Source organism: Urtica dioica, chromosome 2 (genome assembly GCF_054948205.1).
Source record: "Urtica dioica subsp. dioica isolate 48M chromosome 2, U.dioica_male_clone48M_v1_H2, whole genome shotgun sequence".
Taxonomy (NCBI): domain Eukaryota; kingdom Viridiplantae; phylum Streptophyta; class Magnoliopsida; order Rosales; family Urticaceae; genus Urtica; species Urtica dioica.
Window position 1 is genome coordinate 52,380,293 of NC_142757.1, and position 17,866 is coordinate 52,398,158.

The 17,866-nt window shown below is 34.6% G+C and overlaps 3 protein-coding genes across 3 annotated transcripts; 1 reads left to right on the forward strand and 2 right to left on the reverse strand.

The window, feature by feature from the left end:
* Positions 1 to 361: 361 nt before the first annotated feature.
* Positions 362 to 5,498, forward strand: LOC149405537 (Pectin lyase-like superfamily protein). Its single transcript, XM_089607282.1, has 5 exons — positions 362 to 955; positions 3,137 to 3,257; positions 3,348 to 3,522; positions 3,782 to 3,852; positions 4,742 to 5,498. The coding sequence occupies exons 1-5, from the start codon at positions 617 to 619 to the stop codon at positions 5,380 to 5,382; spliced, it is 1,347 nt and encodes a 448-aa protein (XP_089463408.1). The 5' UTR covers positions 362 to 616; the 3' UTR covers positions 5,383 to 5,498.
* A 397-nt stretch (positions 5,499 to 5,895) lies between these two features.
* Positions 5,896 to 6,789, reverse strand: LOC149405538 (uncharacterized). Its single transcript, XM_089607283.1, has one exon. It carries the CDS (start codon positions 6,706 to 6,708, stop codon positions 6,172 to 6,174), a length of 537 nt encoding a protein of 178 aa, XP_089463409.1. The 5' UTR covers positions 6,709 to 6,789; the 3' UTR covers positions 5,896 to 6,171.
* A 3,321-nt stretch (positions 6,790 to 10,110) lies between these two features.
* On the reverse strand, positions 10,111 to 12,354 carry LOC149405539 (alpha/beta-Hydrolases superfamily protein). Its single transcript, XM_089605236.1, has 6 exons — positions 12,132 to 12,354; positions 11,984 to 12,045; positions 11,516 to 11,651; positions 11,351 to 11,423; positions 10,541 to 10,606; positions 10,111 to 10,473 (listed from the first exon to the last, which is right to left on the reverse strand). The coding sequence occupies exons 1-6, from the start codon at positions 12,278 to 12,280 to the stop codon at positions 10,261 to 10,263; spliced, it is 699 nt and encodes a 232-aa protein (XP_089461362.1). The 5' UTR covers positions 12,281 to 12,354; the 3' UTR covers positions 10,111 to 10,260.
* Between the last annotated feature and the right edge of the window lie 5,512 nt (positions 12,355 to 17,866).

Sequence of the window (17,866 nt, forward strand, 5' to 3'; positions counted from 1 at the left end):
TTGGATAAAAAATAAACGAAAATGGAGATATTTATAATATGACATATTTGTAATGGAGATATATGTCAATTATATTAAAATGAATGAATATGACTGATATTTCTGAAAAATGAAGATATAGATCGTGAATTTCGATTAAACACAGTGGATACTCTTGATATTTTATCGATAATAATTGATAAAATCTGACGGGCGGGACTAAATCGAGTGTAACGAAAGTTTAAAATAATTTATGTGGAAAAATGAACTTGAAGATGCACTTTGTTACACGACTTATAGTTCGGGGGCATTATTGTAATTCACCACAAAAAATGATGATAATAATCACTGGCTTTACTCTGCATCGTCATCTTCTTCTTCTTCAGTGCTTATAAAGTTATAAGCTTTGACAAGAGTCAAATATCTCTCTCTCTCTCCGTTGTTAGACACGAAAACGAACATTCTCTCTCACAAACACAAACCTCGGCATTAGATTTTTCTCATCCTGAGGTCTTCGCCAAATTAAAAAATCGTTTTATCATTTTTTTAATACCTTCAGATCCAAACTAATAAAAACAAAACCTGCTTTCCATTTTTTTGTTCGATTGCTCTTGTCTAGAGTCTAGACTATACAGCAATGCCTCGACTACCACTCGCCGCCGCGGCGTTGATGTCGTTGTCGTTTCTTCTCTCGCTGTCGTTTTCCTCGGCGGCGAAGTACGAGACTTGCTCGGGAATGGTGCCGATGAGATACAGAAACGACAAGATCTCGATAACGGACTTCGGCGGAGTCGGCGACGGAGTTACGATGAACACGAGGGCTTTCGAGGAGGCGATCTATCGGATCCGGCACCTGAACCGCCGTGGAGGCACGCTTCTCTACATTCCTCCGGGAGTTTTCTTGACGGAGAGCTTCAATCTCACCAGCCACATGACTCTCTACCTCGCCAGAGGCGCTGTAATCAGAGCCACCAAGGTCTCTCTCTCTCTCTCTCTCTCTCTCTCTCTCTCTTTTCTTTAATCACTGCGTTTCTGAACTTTATCGGCTTCCGTAATAGTAAAGTTTGTTGCTTAGTACTGTTTTTCAGTGGCGAATTTATTAATGTGAATTAGGTCTAGATAATCTTTTACCTTGCACAAGTTGTATTATTGTGATGTGATGTTTTTGTTGGTTGGTACAGTTGAGGAAGCTAAATTAATTTCTTTGTTAAAATGTCTAAACCTTTGATAATTGGATAGAGTGATTGATTGAACTTGAAATAGTATTCAGTTCATCTGTCTATTTTTAGACATATTTGCATTTTAGATAAATTCATGGAATCTTTATCCATAATGTGAGTGTTATCATCTTATGAATAACTGCAGTGAGTCTGTCTGATCTGTGTTTTTTAATTACTTTGTTAAAATGTCTTAATGATTAAAGTAACTCATTTCATTTGTTAATTAATACATATACATATTATGTGACCATTAATTTCTTTAGGCTAAGCGTATGAACAGTGTGTGTTTGTTTTTTATGTTTGTTTTCATGTCAATAATATATGAATTGTGGCCTTACTCAAACAAAAACTTGAATGAACTCGAGTGTACTCAAATTCAGGACTGGGCATATTAATATATTAACATTATCTTAATCAAGCAAATCTGTGGGACCAGTCTTTATAAAGAAAGGGACAAAATTCAGTGGGTCTGGGTCGGGCAAGAACATGGCTTCATGTGTATCGCATTAATGGACCGACCTGTCTTAATCTTCAATTTCTGATTTCATAACAACCAATAGATTAATTATTATATAATATATAATGCTTAGCTGGTTCCATTAACAAATGAATGGTGTGGAAACCGAAAAACTCATTGTTTATCAAGGTTTCATTAGTCCCAAAAGTGATCAACAATATATTATTTTATTGCTACTTAGTAAAAAAATATCTCATGGTCTGAATCTTATAAATGACATACTCCATTGTTGCAATTTTTTTTAGGGAAAATATCAAGAGTATCTCTCGTGTTTAATCGAAATGCGAGATTTATCCATTCGATTTTAATAAATATCAGAGGTATCCATACAGTTTAATATAAATGATATATGACTCCTCTAAAAAAATGTTATATTGCAAATATTACCATTTTCGTTTATTTTTTACAAAAAAATAATTTAAACTACCCAAAATACCCTTAATAAAATAAGTATTTATTTACTATTTTATTAAAAAAAATCAAAATCTCTCTTTATAAAAAAAATCCTTAACATTTTATAAAGAAAGTTTTTAATTTAATTTTTTTGTAAATATAATAAAAAATTATTTCATTAAGTGTATTTTGGGGAGTTCGATTTTTTTTTTTTTTTTGTAAAAAATAAACGAAAACGGTGATATTTGCAATATAACATTTTTTTTAGAGGAAATATATGTCATTTTTTTGTATTAAACTGAAGAGATAAGTCTGAAATTTCTGAAAATCGAAGAGATAAATCTCGCATTTCAATTAAACACGAGGGATACTCTTGATATTTTTAAATAGTATTGACATTAACAAATTTGACCGAAAAATAAAAAAAGACGTTATCACTGACCAGTAAGCATGGCAACGGGTACGGGTTTTAGCGGGTACACCATTACCATACCCGTACCCGCAAAAAAAAATACCCGTTAGCCCATACCCATTAACCCGTCTATTTAAACGGGGCGGGTAACGGGTATACCTGCCGGGTGACGGGTGCCAAAAATATGCACCCGTTAACCAGCTTTTTTAATAATAAAAAAATTGACACATATTATAAGAAAAAAAAATTGTCACTACTACATAGGTTATATAGTAGTATAAAAGCTGAAATTATATGTGTGAGAGTACGTATAAGTAATATCAAAATTCTAGGATCTTTTTTTAATGTTTACGGGTCGGGTTAACGAGTCGGGTATGTTATTTCCGCCACCCGACCCGTATCGCTAAAAATGATAACGGGTATTATCCGTTAACCCGTTAACCCATTTGAACGGGTATCACGCGGCCCGTTTAGCTCGGATACCCGACGGGTTAACGGGTTTCGGATTAAACTGCCATTCCTACTGATCAGCTTGTCATGTTTAACTAATATTAAACTTGCATTAAGCGGTGCCTTATTTTAATGTAATTAGTTTTGTGACACTTTTATATATAGGATACGTCACGTTGGCCTTTAATCGCTCCGCTGCCGTCTTATGGGCGCGGGAGAGAACTCCCGGGCGGAAGGTACATCAGCCTCATTCATGGAGATGGGTTACATGATGTGATCATCACAGGTACAGATATATATACACACACAGTTACTTGATTTCATAGGTGTAAAAATGGCTTTTGAATGATTTTAGTATTTTTGTTTATTTTGACAGGCGAAAATGGAACGATCGACGGACAAGGAGAGGTGTGGTGGAACATGTGGAGGCAGAGGACTCTGCAGTACACGAGACCGAATCTCGTGGAATTAGTCAACTCGAGAAACATTATAATCTCGAATGTGATCTTCAAGGACTCTCCGTTCTGGAACATTCACCCCGTTTATTGCAAGTAAGCCCCCGGATTCGGATATTTCTTCCCTTTCTGTTCGAGAGAGGCCGGTTTTTCTTGCCTTTTAGCTTTTCCCTTGTGTCTATTTGATGAAGCCTTGAACTTCTTTTCAATATTCAAAGATAAGCATCTTTAATGTTGAGTTTTTACAATTTTCACTTGACATGCTTGAACTTATAGTGAAGTTGACTCTGTAATTTGTTGATTACCCTGACTTTTTTTGGTTTTTTTTTTTTTTTTTTTTGTGTGTTTTTGGCAGCAACGTTGTCGCTCGATATCTCACGATATTGGCTCCTCGCGACTCACCCAACACCGATGGAATTGACCCTGGTAATCATTTGCTTGCACATGTTTAAGCTCACTGAACTAGTAAACTAACATGGTATTGAAGCAAGGCATCTACTAAAAATCGCATTCACTTATTAGCCTGCTCTCTCAAAGATAAAACTAAAATAAAAAATTCTTCTTCACCCCACTCACAATCTGTTGTAATCAGCCCGTTTTTTTTCTACTGTAATCCTCCTATTAGCCCCAAAGGGTTGATATAGTTGTTTGGGCGCTCTGGACTAGCTTAGCAGAAAGTCTTCTGGTAGAACTGTTGGGGCTTAGTCAAACGAAGCTTGAACTCCCATGGACATGGTTATAGGATTTGCTAATCTAATTATTCACAGGTTCCATTAGGTAAATAGCCACATGTACAGTTTAACATTGTTAAATAGCCAACGTATCGTAAATCTTAGATAAATAGTCACTTTCATATATTTACAGACGTAAATCATAGGTAAATAGCCATTTACATTTATTAGGTCACGTCATCATCTAAAATTTACGAAACGTTGACTATATAGTAATTCCAAACGCTTAAATTGTCTATTTACCTAATTTTTTCCTATTTCTACTGTAATCCTCCTATTAGCCCCAAAGGGTTGATATAGTTGTTTGGGCGCTCTGAACTAGCTTAGTGGAAAGTCTTCCGATAGAACTGTCGGGGCTTAGTCGAACGAAGCTTGAACTCCCATGAACGAAGCTTGATATAGTATTTTTTTACTGTACTATATTTTGTATAACCGCGGTGTTCAAGTTAAAACCCCAACCGTCGTGTCCAAAGAAATCGAACCGGGGAATGATAGAACCGCCAATACCGCTAATATTATATTATTATTATTATCTTCTCGCATTCTGATAAAAAGCCCGTTTTGATCGGGGTGTGAAAACGCAGACTCGAGCTCGAACGTGTGCATAGAGGACTCGTACATATCGACGGGGGACGACCTGGTGGCGGTGAAGAGCGGGTGGGACCAGTATGGGATCGCGTACGGCCGCCCGAGCAGCCGCATCACGATCCGCCGCGTGACCGGGTCGTCCCCCTTCGCCGGCATCGCGGTCGGGAGCGAGGCCTCGGGCGGGGTCCGCGACGTCCTCGCCGAGCACATAAGCCTCTACGACGTCGGCGTCGGGATCCACATCAAGACCAACGCGGGCCGCGGCGGTGTGATCCGCAACCTCACGTTCTCCAACGTCTACATCGAGAAGGCTCGGAAGGGGATCAAGATCTCGGGGAACGTCGGGGACCACCCCGACGAGGGGTTCGACCCCAACGCCTTGCCCGTCGTGAGGGGCGTCTCGTTTCGGGACGTCTGGGGCGTCCAAGTCATCCAGGCCGGGTTGGTCCAGGGAGTGAAAGGCTCGCCTTTTACCGGGATTTGCCTTCAGAACGTCAACCTCAGAGGCAACCCGGGCCCGCGGACGCCTCCGTGGCAGTGCTCGGAGGTCGCCGGGGCCTCCGTTCAGGTCACGCCTTGGCCTTGCTCGCAGCTCAGTAGCCCGCGGCAGAGAGGCTCTTGTTCTGCCCATTTTTGAGTAATTTATTACGGCGAAGTAATTTATTCGTTTGTTTGTTTTTGTTGTATTTTACCCAATACGTATCCTTTATATATGTAATCTGTAAGAAATCCATTGATGTTCTTTTTTATTAAGCCAGCAATTAATATTATTTCGTTTTCCATCTTGGCGAAGAGAGTGAACTAAGATCAACTTGATATATCAATAGCTCAAATTTTCAGATAGGAAAAAAAAAAAAAAAAAACCAATCCATCTCAATATATCATGTAGTCTGTTTATTTTTGTGTATTAGTATAACTTAACCAAAACAAAAAAAAATAATGTACAAACCAGAGAAGAGAGCGAGTTTTTATGTTTCAGTTATGAAAAAATCATGATTGATACCCTAATCCCTTTTTTAAATATACATGAAAAATAAGTTTGAAAGATTGGTGTATACTTTTGCATAATTAGGATCTTGACGTATTTAAAAAAACATATATAATTTCGTCAAAAACAAATAAGGAAAGTTCTTATTTTACCCCTAAAACAGAACCATGAACAAAGTACTCAAATTCCACAAATCATACCAAGCAAAAGATAGCATAAAAGCCCATCAGTCTGGTTTGATATTGTCACATAAATACGTATGCGTATGGATAAATATATTACACAACAGAACATACTTCTACAAACAAAGCAAACATACATAAATAATATTATGGTCTCTTATCTTGCTTAACATCTCTCCCACAGATGTAAAGTTATTTAACAATCATACGTAGTAGTTGCACGAAAAACACACGTAACTATATTTGTTAGAGATCTTCAAAAGTGACCAAGAAACTTACGAAGACCCATCAGAAACCCGTGATGATGATCGTGGTCGTGGCGGCGATGATGATCGTGATCCTGGTGATGGTCGAACTGATCTTCGCCGTCGTGATCGTGGTGGTGGTGGTGGTGACGGTGAGGATGAGGGCGGTGAAGCGGTCCCTCGAACCCGGGCTCCACGTGGCGGAGATCTGACCATCGGATCGGGATCTGGCGATCGTGATCGGAGGAGGAAGAGACGATCATGTCGTTTCCGTACGAGATGCGGTCGTCTCGGCGGCGGTGGATTCCCCGGCACGGCTTGCCGCGGCGGAAGGTCAACGGGAGAGGACCCCTGGGGAATCGGCGGTTGACGTGGCGGAACCGGATGAGAGTCAACGGAGGAAGCTCGACGGTGTTGGTGGTCTCGGCGGGTGCCACGACGGCGGAGTCGGATTCTCCGGTGAGCTCGACGGCGTTATCCTCGGAGGCGCGAGAGACGACGGCGAAGAGGAGAAAGACGAAGGCGAGTCTCACGCTGAGTTTCCCCATATTTTTTCTTTTTCTTTTTGGATGAAGAAATGAGGACTGGCCTGCTTTTCTTCGTCTTCGTAGTATTTAAATGAGCACTGATGTTAGGCCTTGACTTTTAAGCAGCTTATATTAAACACAGAAAAAATATTTATCACCTCCTTACAATTTTTATTTTCTTTTTACACAAAATAATCATCTAAAACTATAAAATAGCAAAAAATTCAAAGTTATATTGTCGAAAGAAATTTTAACACCAAAATTAAATTATAAACAATTTATCAATTTCAAAAAAATTAATTCTAAAATCAATTTTTTTTTAAATCTAATTATTATTTATTATGATAATTTCATTAATTTAGACAACCCTTAATTATTTTACAAATCTATTATTTTACATTGAACTACTACTTAGTTAAATCACAAAACGAAAAAAAAAAAAATCATATTTTTCAATGTTTTGATAACAACTTTCTCTCTAACTAACGTCCATGTGAAATTGCACTATATAATTACTAACGCTCTGTCACCAATTTTAGTTGTAGTTGAGAGATAATGCTTGATATGTTCGATGTTAATATCTAATTTATCTGTATTATTAAACGTCACCTTTAGATTAGACTATAAAATGAAAGAAGTATATAATAAGTAATAACAGAGTGAGCTTCCAATTAAGTATTAGGGCCAAATATTCCTAATACGTCAGAACGTGGCGATCTGTGATTGGATGGTTGACTTAGCTAATGGCGTATTGACTTGACTAAAGATTGGATCGGAAAGAGTGTTGTTTGGGGCGAAGTGTTGCATGTGATTGGATTGGAGGCTTCGGTGTTTCGTTCTTCACGTTTGCTTGCATTTTCACTGCGTTCATATTTGAGAGCCTCTACTACGATTCAACAAAAAAATATAGATAAATATATTCGGTTCAAACTTATATTCTTATTTCAAAAAATTAGTAAAATAGTCAACTTAAACATTTAGATTTAGCAAAATAACGAACGTTTCGTAAATTTTCGATAAAAATCACTACATTTTATTTACAAGTGGATTGTTACCAAAATATCTATAAATAAGTTCAATTTTTTTTAGGTAGCTATGAGTATTTTTGTAAATATACACTTGTAAATAAACGTAAATAAAATGAAGTGATTATTTACCTGAAATTTACGAAACGCTGACTATTTTACAAAAATAAACGTTTAAGTTGACTATATACCTAAAGGACCCTTACTATATTATTATCATTTTTTCGATTATATTATACATGTGTATCGGATAAAGTTTATTTGGCTCGGTGTTCTAAATCTTTACATCAGATAAAGTTAAAGTAGCGTATGCTCTTTTTTTTTTTGTGGGAAGTAGCGTATGCTCTTAAAAGTGTGAATTAAGAATCAAATGAGCTAAGCAAATGCGTATACATACATAAGAACATTTATACCGGTTGTATATGATACTATTTATAAATTATACGATTAAAATGTTGGTTGTGAATGTATAATCATTTTATTACTTCGATACTAAACGAAGCATCAAGTAAAAAAAAAATACATTTTCTTTGGGCTATATCTACATAGAGTACAAGCATGAAAGATAAGAATATATTAAAACAACAAACATGTCCTATAAATTTTTAAATTTTTGTTATTTGTTGAAGACTTTGTCTCTGATTAGTATTTTTTGTTTTTGTTTTTGTTTTTATAAAAGTTGTCTAAGACTTTCAATAGATAATGATAAAATCTAAGAGTACAAACATCTACATCTCTTAACAAGATAAAATGATATATCAAGACAACAATAATTCAATTCTAAAATCATTTGAAAGCACATTGTGTGATAAATTTCGACACCAGAATATAGATCACACTGAAATTCGAGCAATTAATTAATACTTTCAAAAAATCCTCAGATTAGTGAACGAACCAAAGTGACTCTCTGGCCTTGTGTGTCGATAAAAGTCATTTTTGTTGTAGTGGCTATATATATATATATATATATATATATATATATATATATATATATATATATATAACTATAGCTATAGATATAAATATAATTTAAACATATAGATATGGATAAAATTATATTGTGGATGCTCTCTCACTCTCTCTCTCTCTCTCTCACTTACTCTAAAAAATACGCTTATGGCTCGTAAAATTGGCAGTATTTAGTACATTTGGAGTGTGAAACATGAGAGAGAGAGAGAGAGAGAGAGAGAGAGAGAGAGAGAGAGAGAGAGAGAGAGTTTTTCACTTCGGCTTACTGCTTCTAGGCTTCGTTTGGTAGGAATGAGAGAAAAATTAATAGATGAATTAAGTACAAGGGTTCATTAGGAAAATAGCCAATTTAAATGTTTGATATTGCTAAATAGCCAACGTTTGGTAAATCTTAGTTAAATAGTCACTTTCAGACGTAAATATTATGTAAATAGCTATGTTCATATACCAAACATTGGCTGTTTATATAGTATTTACGTTTGAAAGTGACTATTTACCTAAGATATACAAAACATTGACTATTTAGCAATGTTAAACGATTAAGTTGACTATTTTCCTAATTTTATGATATTATAATTCATAATTTATTGTTTCGTATAAATATAAAAAATAGAAATGAATAATTGCTGTTTATTGTACTACAATTATTATGTTACTATATATGTACTAGTGATGTCAATTGGGCGGGTCACCCGTGGGCTAATCGGTCCGACCTTTTATTTAGAGGTTTTGGACCGGTCTAGCCTTTTTCGAAAAATGATCGAGTCGAACTGGGCTTGTTGAAGGGTATGGGTCGGGCATAGAGTATAGGCCTTCAAGACCGGTCCGGCTCGGGCCCTCAAAAAAGTCCAATTCGCATCCAGTTTGGGCCTAACCTTTTCTAAATAAAATAAATATTGCATTTTGTTCTAAAGTTTTTGTTTTTATGTATAAGAAGTCACAATATTAGATAGACATTGAAATACAAAGCATCAAGACATTTAAAATTACATTATTAAAAAACTTGAAGTCACCTGCATAGACAACATGAATAAAAAGTAAACAGCTTGATTAACACCAGCTCGTTGGCTTGGGACGAAGATAATCCTTCAAGACTTGTTTTGATCACCGTGAAACTCAGCTAATCCTCGCAATTCCGTTGTGTGATGGTATAGAAGAATACAAGTGGGAATGGTGTAATGAAACATCAGGTGTATACAGTCAAAAAGGAAATCGGGTTGAGAATCTGAAAGTGCCTCTGAAGGTTAAGAATCTGATATGGAGGGCAATCTCGGTTTGCTTGCCTTCAAAGGATAATCAAATGTTAGTTTTCTACGCAATGTTGGAGTAAACGACGAGGACCTCGTTCGAAACTTGGTGGCAGCAATTAGAGACTCGTTGTAGTATGACGAGAATCGCGACGCTATGCGTTCAACTACGCAATCAGATCTCAAAAAGAACAAAGATCCAAAACTAATTTCTGAGAATCAGCGATGTCTGTCGAGGAACATGACCCAACAAAAAAAAAACAGAAGATCAGAAGAGATTGAGTTTTCCCGAGACAGCCATCGATGATGTTACAAAAAATAAAATAAAAAACTTATTTAGGGAGAGATTTAGAGAAAAAGGCAGCGACGGCCTTGAGCGCGAGATCTTCAGCCTCGTCTTGTGTTGTTTCGTTAATTTGCATGTGCTTTTTCCCGATCTTGAAGGAGTGATCTCCACCGTCGATCACGTGCAAACCTGTCACCGATTTCATCTTCTTCTGTGTAGATTCTAGCTTCTCAAGCGGACACAGTCTGTCCTTGTTTCCCTTTCGAAAAAAAAAAACCCCATTCATAAGGAGAAAATACTAATGCATAGAGGAAAAAAAAATATACCTGCACAAACATTATGGGAGCTTTTTGTTGCAATAGAATCTCATCTCTCAGAGCCCCACTTGTACCCTGAAATAATTTATTGAAGGAATGTTGTGATCCTATGCCATGAGATTTTGATTTAATTGGTAAAGAAGTTAACGTTATGAATCTTGATTCAAGCCCTCAAAGAACTGGAGATACCTTGCAGTGCAAGAAATTGATCGAAATAAACAAATCAGCACAATCAAAGCGGATATAAGAATAGACATGATGTTTTTTATTTTACCCTGGTTCGACTAAATTTTCTAGTTCCAATCTCGAGGATCAGCTTCGCTACAGAGTCAAAGCTCAATCAATGTACAAGGCTCTCAAAACCTCTCTCAAATTCTCACCCTCACTTTACGATTCTCTCGCGTTTAAAAAAAAATAAATATCCTACGATTCTCTCCAAGTGTTTCCCGTGTGTTTTACAATGTATATAACTTGCTAACTAAGCAATCTTCGATACGATTGAATGCTCTTCTTCGGCTCTTCAACACCAACTGTTTATATGAGATCAATCTTCCAATAGTTATTGGCATTTTATCAAATGGCTATATTTGAAGGTTTCTAGTAATAGCTATATGAGAAGAGTGAAGGCAAATACTTGCTCTATAGCTATACAATTGATTTAACCAAGTTTATCAAATGACATGTAAATTTATGTCGGATAGTTTTCATATTCCAGCAACAGAAATCATCTTAAAATTATGTAAGATAAATGAAGAGCAATCTATAGAACCCTACATTATAAAAAAAAAAAGTTAAAAATTTAAAAGCGAGAATACAAACCTTTAAGGGGTATCCGAGACAAAGTATTGCCGAAGCAGAAATATCTTCCTTGCAAGCCACCATACAGCTAACCCTACACCGCAACAAAGAAATTTGAAACCCGATTTTTATCGAGGAAAACTCGCATATTTTAATTATCGAGTACGTATTTTTTTTTTGTTTTACCTTGAGCCCATTGATTTACCAGCCAAAATTAAAGGGTGACCCGGGTACTTAGCGACACTCTCTTTCACGACATCAGCGTGAAATTCGATCAGTTTCTCAGCCTTCGGAGGCGCTCTTCGCTTCCCACCCGCCATGTCTACGTATTACACACGACGATAGTAAAATTTTCGAGGAAAAATATGAAAATTTAAGAAATATACGAGACAAAATCAAAATTTGTTTGGAGGTCACCTAATACAATAGAAAAACAGATTGGAGCGTGTGACACATGAAAAAAAAAAAAAAATTATTTTCCACGCAATTTTCTAAGTAAAATAAAATTCTCAATTTTTTTCTGTTCACTATCCTTAAAATACTTGGAATTTCCCTAAACCAAAGCTCTATTTCAATTTTTTTTTTTTTTTTTACTGGTCATATAAAATAACAAAGTTTGGGCAAGAAATATGCAGTAAAGAAAACAAAGCTCACATGGGTAGTCAAAGGTAACAACTTCAACAGCATTCAGAGCTTTGCCTAACATATCTCTCCATCTGCTTCACAAAAGCAAAAGAAGTTAGGGCTAAAAGAGACCCAAACGACGAGTCGTTGTAAATGTTCTCGAGACAGTGGGACCCACCTGACCATCCAGTCGGAAGTTGAGGGAGCCCCGGCGCCGTGAGCGAAGACGACCACGGGAGACGATTTTTCCGAAGCTGACGTGTCACCAGAGCCTTCTTTGGTCTCCCCTCTGCGGCGGCGCTTGGAAGGCGGCGACGGCGACGCCATTTCTGTATAGAGAGAGAGAAAGACCTTGTCGCCGAATTAAATAATAATATTCCTGTTTTTTTTTAATATATATAATATTGCTTTAGTAATCTAGTATTTTACTTGAGCGCAGTTTACATAATGTAAAAGGTTTTTTTTTATATAAAAAATTAATACGAAATAGTTCTTTAAAACCGATTGATTGACAAACGCAAGTTTTAATTTTTTTTAGTCAAACAGCTAAAGTTACTTTGCCCAAAAAAAAATTAAATCTTGAATAATTTTTTTGACATGTTATATAAGCAATTTACACTATAAAAAATAATTAGTAACTGCTAATATTTCTATATTTTTTTAAAAAATTGATTATTTCGTTGATTTTAGATAAATGTTTACTATTTTGTTAATTTATAATTGATTATTTAGCTAGAACATAAATATATTATACAAAATTATCATTTGAAATTAATTAATCGACACCATAGGAACTCTGACGTTAACATTAGCAAACCAAGTCGAAACTTTTTTTAGCCAGATAGCTAGGATCAACTGATCAAGTGGTATGTTTTATATCTTACCAATGTGACACATGATATTGAATTAATTTTGTAATCAATTTTTTTATTAATGATTTAAAGTTAGTAAATAGGTAGCAGGTATAATTATTTTCTGCACCATGGGAGTACTCATTATCTAGTCCGCTTAGGAAATGAAGTCATCGGGTTCGAGTAGCAAGTAATTTTATCAGCCGAGAACAGGTTAAAAAAAAAAAAAAAAAGTGTATCCAATGGAAAGTATTGCCATAGCCGAAATGTCTATACCTTGCAAGCCACCATATAGCTTACTCTACACCGCAACAAAGAAATTCAAAACCTGATTTTTTATCGAGGAAAATTCAAGTACAGTCTTTAATGGTGTGTTTGGTATTCCTCTCAAAAACAATTTTTTAGTTTTTGAGTGGAAAAAATTGAAAACATGTTTGGTTTAAGTTTTTGGAAAAAAATTTCAAAAAATTTTGAAGTTGTTTTGTAAAAGAGTAAAGAAAACTGAAAACAAATAAAATGTGTTTTTGGAAAAAAAATTCTTCTCTTCTCTCCTCCTTCTCCTCATCTTTTCTTTTCATTCTTTCAAAAACAAAAATAAAAACTATACCAAACACTTTTTTTCAATTTTTTCAATTTCTCAAAAACAAAAATGAAAACTGTACCAAACAGCTTTTTTGAAAACAACTGCAAAATAATTTTTCAATACAACTACAAAAATTAAAAAATAGAAAACAAAATTTTTTTGAGTTAACTACCAAACTTACTTACCTTGTGCCCCCGATACACTTATTCTTAAAATTCAATGGGGTCTATGGAAATCGTTCAAAACACTCGACACAGATTGACTTCAACAGTATTGATTCTTAGTTTACAAAAAAAAAAAAAAAAAAAATTGCATTCACTCTAAATTGGGAGTAGGATAAACTAACTCCATAATTTGTGCTCTTTTACTAGTTTCACAAGTAAAAGTCAACTAAAATATATAGTAAGGGATATATTTTAGTGGTTTGTAAAACCGAGAGATCATCAAAAGAAGAATTAGGCCAAAAATTTGGATACGTTATGGGAAAATAAAACTTCCATCAAAGCGAAGCAAATGAAAAGTTTTCATAAAAATTCTCAAAGAATCGGGAATGAAGTTTTCATTCTGTACATGCCAGATCATGAATTAGTAACTGCATTCAATCTCCAAAAAATTCCAATTGTTTCGAACTTTCTCTTTTTGGAATTTTTAAAGAATCCCTATGAATAGGATCAAAACTTATTCCATAAGATTTGTCTTTCGTTTATTTCGAGAAATATATCGATCAATTCCGAAGATAAAAAAGACTAAGAATTGATTTTTTCTATTGATTATTTTCCGATCGAGATGTATGGATCCATGGGTCTATATAGATCATGTTCATGGATTCACGAAAATGTGCGAAAACTCTATTTGACTCTGCCATTCTATGATTCCGAGCAAAGAGGTGACGAGCATTTAGATAAAGTAGGTAAAATTTTCCCCAAATACATTAAAAAAAAGAGGGTGTTGCTGATAGATGAAGTTTCAGGTGTGTGTTTGTGAGTAAAAATTGTCGCGCATTCCTCGTTCTTCCTCTTGTCTCATATGGGGTGAGATTGGTGTTCGTAGGAGGTGGGTGGTTATCTGAGATAACTTATCCTCAGATTTTACTTGGGGTTAACCTTCAAGCATGTTTTCTCGGACAATTATTTTTGATATGTGGTTATTTTATATTTGGTTTAACTAATCTTTGACCTCCAAACTTATTTTCTCTTCGAAATTATGATTATAAAGGTTGGCTCTTATCTTATGACCAATTAGTTCCTATATTCTCGGTGATCGTAGAACCTACTTTGCTCGGATCTTATGTTAGATAAAAATGGTTGTGGGGATTTGAGGAGTTACACCTACGAAGTACAAACTCATTGAATGTGTAATTTGGTGGCAAAGAAAAACTAGGGCGAAAATTTCTATTATTGCTATGGTGTCAGTGGCAGAGTTCAGAGCTAATATTATGCTATGCTCTAAGTCTACGCAAAGATAGAAAAATCATGACCCACAAATGTCACACTTCGTTGAAAAATGGAAACATTTTCAGTACACGTGTAAAAAGGAGTTCTTTTTGCGACCTATTTGCCTTAACTACAGCGTCGGTTTGTAATAAAACATTACTATATCCGTGAATTAAACAAAAACCACTGATTCAGCTATTTTTCGAAAATTACGTATGCTTGAAAGTTGAAACCTCTCCATCATTGTGTTAATTATTCATGTATATATGGCATAGTGTGGGGTCAAATAATAAGGTACAAATTTTTTTACAGTAAAAAGTATACTATATGAGATTTTTACTTTGCATTGCACTAGAGAGAGAGAGAGAGAGAGCGAGTTTTCTTGTTTTGTAAAATATAGGTACTGTGTATGCTCCATATTTTTTTTGTCCTTGTTTTGCATGGGTAAGTAACTCTAGTTTTGTGCAAGTGTGTTAAAATATAACTTATTAATTTGCACAATTTTTTTTTTTTTTGAAAGACAGCAACCACTTTGATAGAACTCACAACTTTTATTTCGCAGGTGGTGTGAAATTATCAAGTAAACTATACTAGGTACCACTAAAGCTGGCCATATTGAATCCGGGAAATAAGATCTACTGGTCCAGTCTCATATTTTGAGGGAAATGAAACTCCTGGAACCGTAAAAAATAGTATCGGGAAATCCCGGAACCATTTTTCACGGTTCCGGGATTCCCATATTTCACATATATATATATATTTTTTTTTCATTTTATTTTAATCATGAATGCATTTTAAAAAAAAATCCTATATTTTCAATTAAAAAAATACAATTTTAAAAATATGGTACTAAGTAGTGTTAAACGAGGATCTCAGTTCCGTCTCATTTCCCGGATGGTTCTTGGACAAAAGTCTCGATACCACATTTCATACGGTTTTTTTTTTTTCTCATTTCCCATATAATACCAATAATACTGGAAATGAGATCCCGCGGGATTCCATATGACCACCTTTAAGTTCCACTGCACGATAATCTTTCTGCAAGCCTAAATATTTCCACACTCTTGAAAATTAAAAATCCCTAGAAATTTAATTTCGACGAAAAGATAAATATGTGTATAATTTAAAATTAGTTTAAATTTCATGTCAAGGCTAAACCACCACTGATTTTACATTTTAGACTTTAATTGGGGAATGTGAATGGGACGTTGACACAGTGTCCAAAAAAAGGGGAATTGGTTGTTTAAAATAATTAGAAGAATATGAGTTTTATTTGCTGCAGAACTATTTAATTATCTTGTAAATAATAATAAAAAAGTTATTTTAATTTTTTAAAGAATAATTAACTTTTTGTTTCAGTTACGCTAATCACTTATAATTTAACGCACATTCAAGTCACTCTTAAACTCGGATACATTTCCAAAATAAAGACCATACCAACACGAGTGTCGTTTAGCTTACAGTGCTTGTGAGAAATTAACGATGAGATCTTTTAGCACCAAAAGGGAGTACAACCAGGGACGAAGCCATAAATTTAGGTTAGGGGGGGCTAATTTGTAAGAAAAAATTCAGGGGGGTTGATTTGTAAATTTTGAGAGTAAAAAAATGTAAAAATAAAATAAAAATGGACAAAAAATGCAAAAAAAAAAAAAAAAAATTGAGGGGGTTCTATAGGCCTCATTCACTTCCATGTGGCTTCGTGCCTGAGTACAACCATCTTCGGAGTCCGAAAGCACCATTTTTTTTTTACTGAAAACCCATGTCAGTTACAATTACCGCGTATATATATCTAACCCTACAAATTCATTGAATGTGTAATTACTGGCAAAGTAAAACTGGGGTAAAAATTGTTAGTCAGACACAGAGAATAATATATTATTGCAAATTTGCAATGCTCTAAGCAAAGATAGAAAATCGGATACCCAAGTTTGTTTGAGACAAGTAGTAATATCATTTCTTCTTTTACGAATAAAACGTATTTATACTAAAACTTGCATTGCCCATATATATATATATATATATATATATATATATATATATATATAATTATGGGGTATGTTTGTGTGGTAGCATAATATTGCCCAACTTTCATATTTGTATATACCTGTTTTTGTATCATTAGCTAATAATACCCTCCTAAAAACAATAGAAAATCTTGACCCACAAAATGTCACATTTCGTTGAAAAATGGAAGCATTTTGAGTACAGGTCACTGCAGACATAAAAAAGAGTTAATTTTAGGACCTATTCACTTAACTAGAGCAGCTCAGGTGGGTTTGTATTGTAATAATACGTTATTATAATTTATATCCGTGAATTTAAAAAAATATCATTGTCCTAGCTAGAATTCGCAAATTACGCTAGCTTGAAATCTGACCATCATTGTACTATTAATTATTCGTTTATTTCTGGCATGTGTGGAGTCAAATACAGAGGACATACATTTTTCTTAACAATCAAAGCGTATATAAAAAATAAAAATAAAAAGATTTTTGCTTTGCATTGCACTAGAGAGAGAGAGAGAGAGAGAGAGAGAATTCTTGTTTTGTCTACTGTACATGCTCAATAATTTTTTTGTCCTTATTTTGCGTAGGTTAACTAGATTTTCTGAGTGTGTTAATATTTAATTATATACGCCAAATACAACTGATTGAAATTTGCACACTTATCTTTTGCAAACCTAAATTTCCAAACTTTGTTTATTAAAAAATCTTAGAAATTTAGTTATCGACAAAATGATAAATGTGTATATTTGAGAAATTTAACCATCACTAGTTTTAAATTTTAGACGTTAATTGGGGAATGTGCATGGGACGTTGACTCAGTCCAAACAATGGAATTCCTTGCTTAAAATAATATAAGAATATATTATTTTTATTTGCTACATAAAATTTACTTTTTATATTAAAACAAAGAATAAAAGTTTAATCTGTTCAGTTATGCTAATCACGTAAAAGTTAATGAACATTCAAGTCACTTATAAAATTTGGATATATAATTTCCCAAAATAAATACCATAGACGAGTCTTGTTTTGATTCAAAGTGC

Coding starts and splice junctions, on each gene's coding strand:
- LOC149405537 (XM_089607282.1), top strand. CDS start 617: ATGCCTCGACTACCACTCGCCGCCGCGGCGTTGATGTCGTTGTCGTTT. Junction 956..3,136: donor CTGTAATCAGAGCCACCAAG/GTCTCTCTCTCT, acceptor TTTTATATATAG/GATACGTCACGTTGGCCTTT. Junction 3,853..4,741: donor CACCGATGGAATTGACCCTG/GTAATCATTTGC, acceptor GTGAAAACGCAG/ACTCGAGCTCGAACGTGTGC.
- LOC149405538 (XM_089607283.1), bottom strand. CDS start 6,708: ATGGGGAAACTCAGCGTGAGACTCGCCTTCGTCTTTCTCCTCTTCGCC.
- LOC149405539 (XM_089605236.1), bottom strand. CDS start 12,280: ATGGCGTCGCCGTCGCCGCCTTCCAAGCGCCGCCGCAGAGGGGAGACC. Junction 12,046..12,131: donor ACTTCCGACTGGATGGTCAG/GTGGGTCCCACT, acceptor TTTGTGAAGCAG/ATGGAGAGATATGTTAGGCA. Junction 10,607..11,350: donor GTCTCGGATACCCCTTAAAG/GTTTGTATTCTC, acceptor AAATTATTTCAG/GGTACAAGTGGGGCTCTGAG.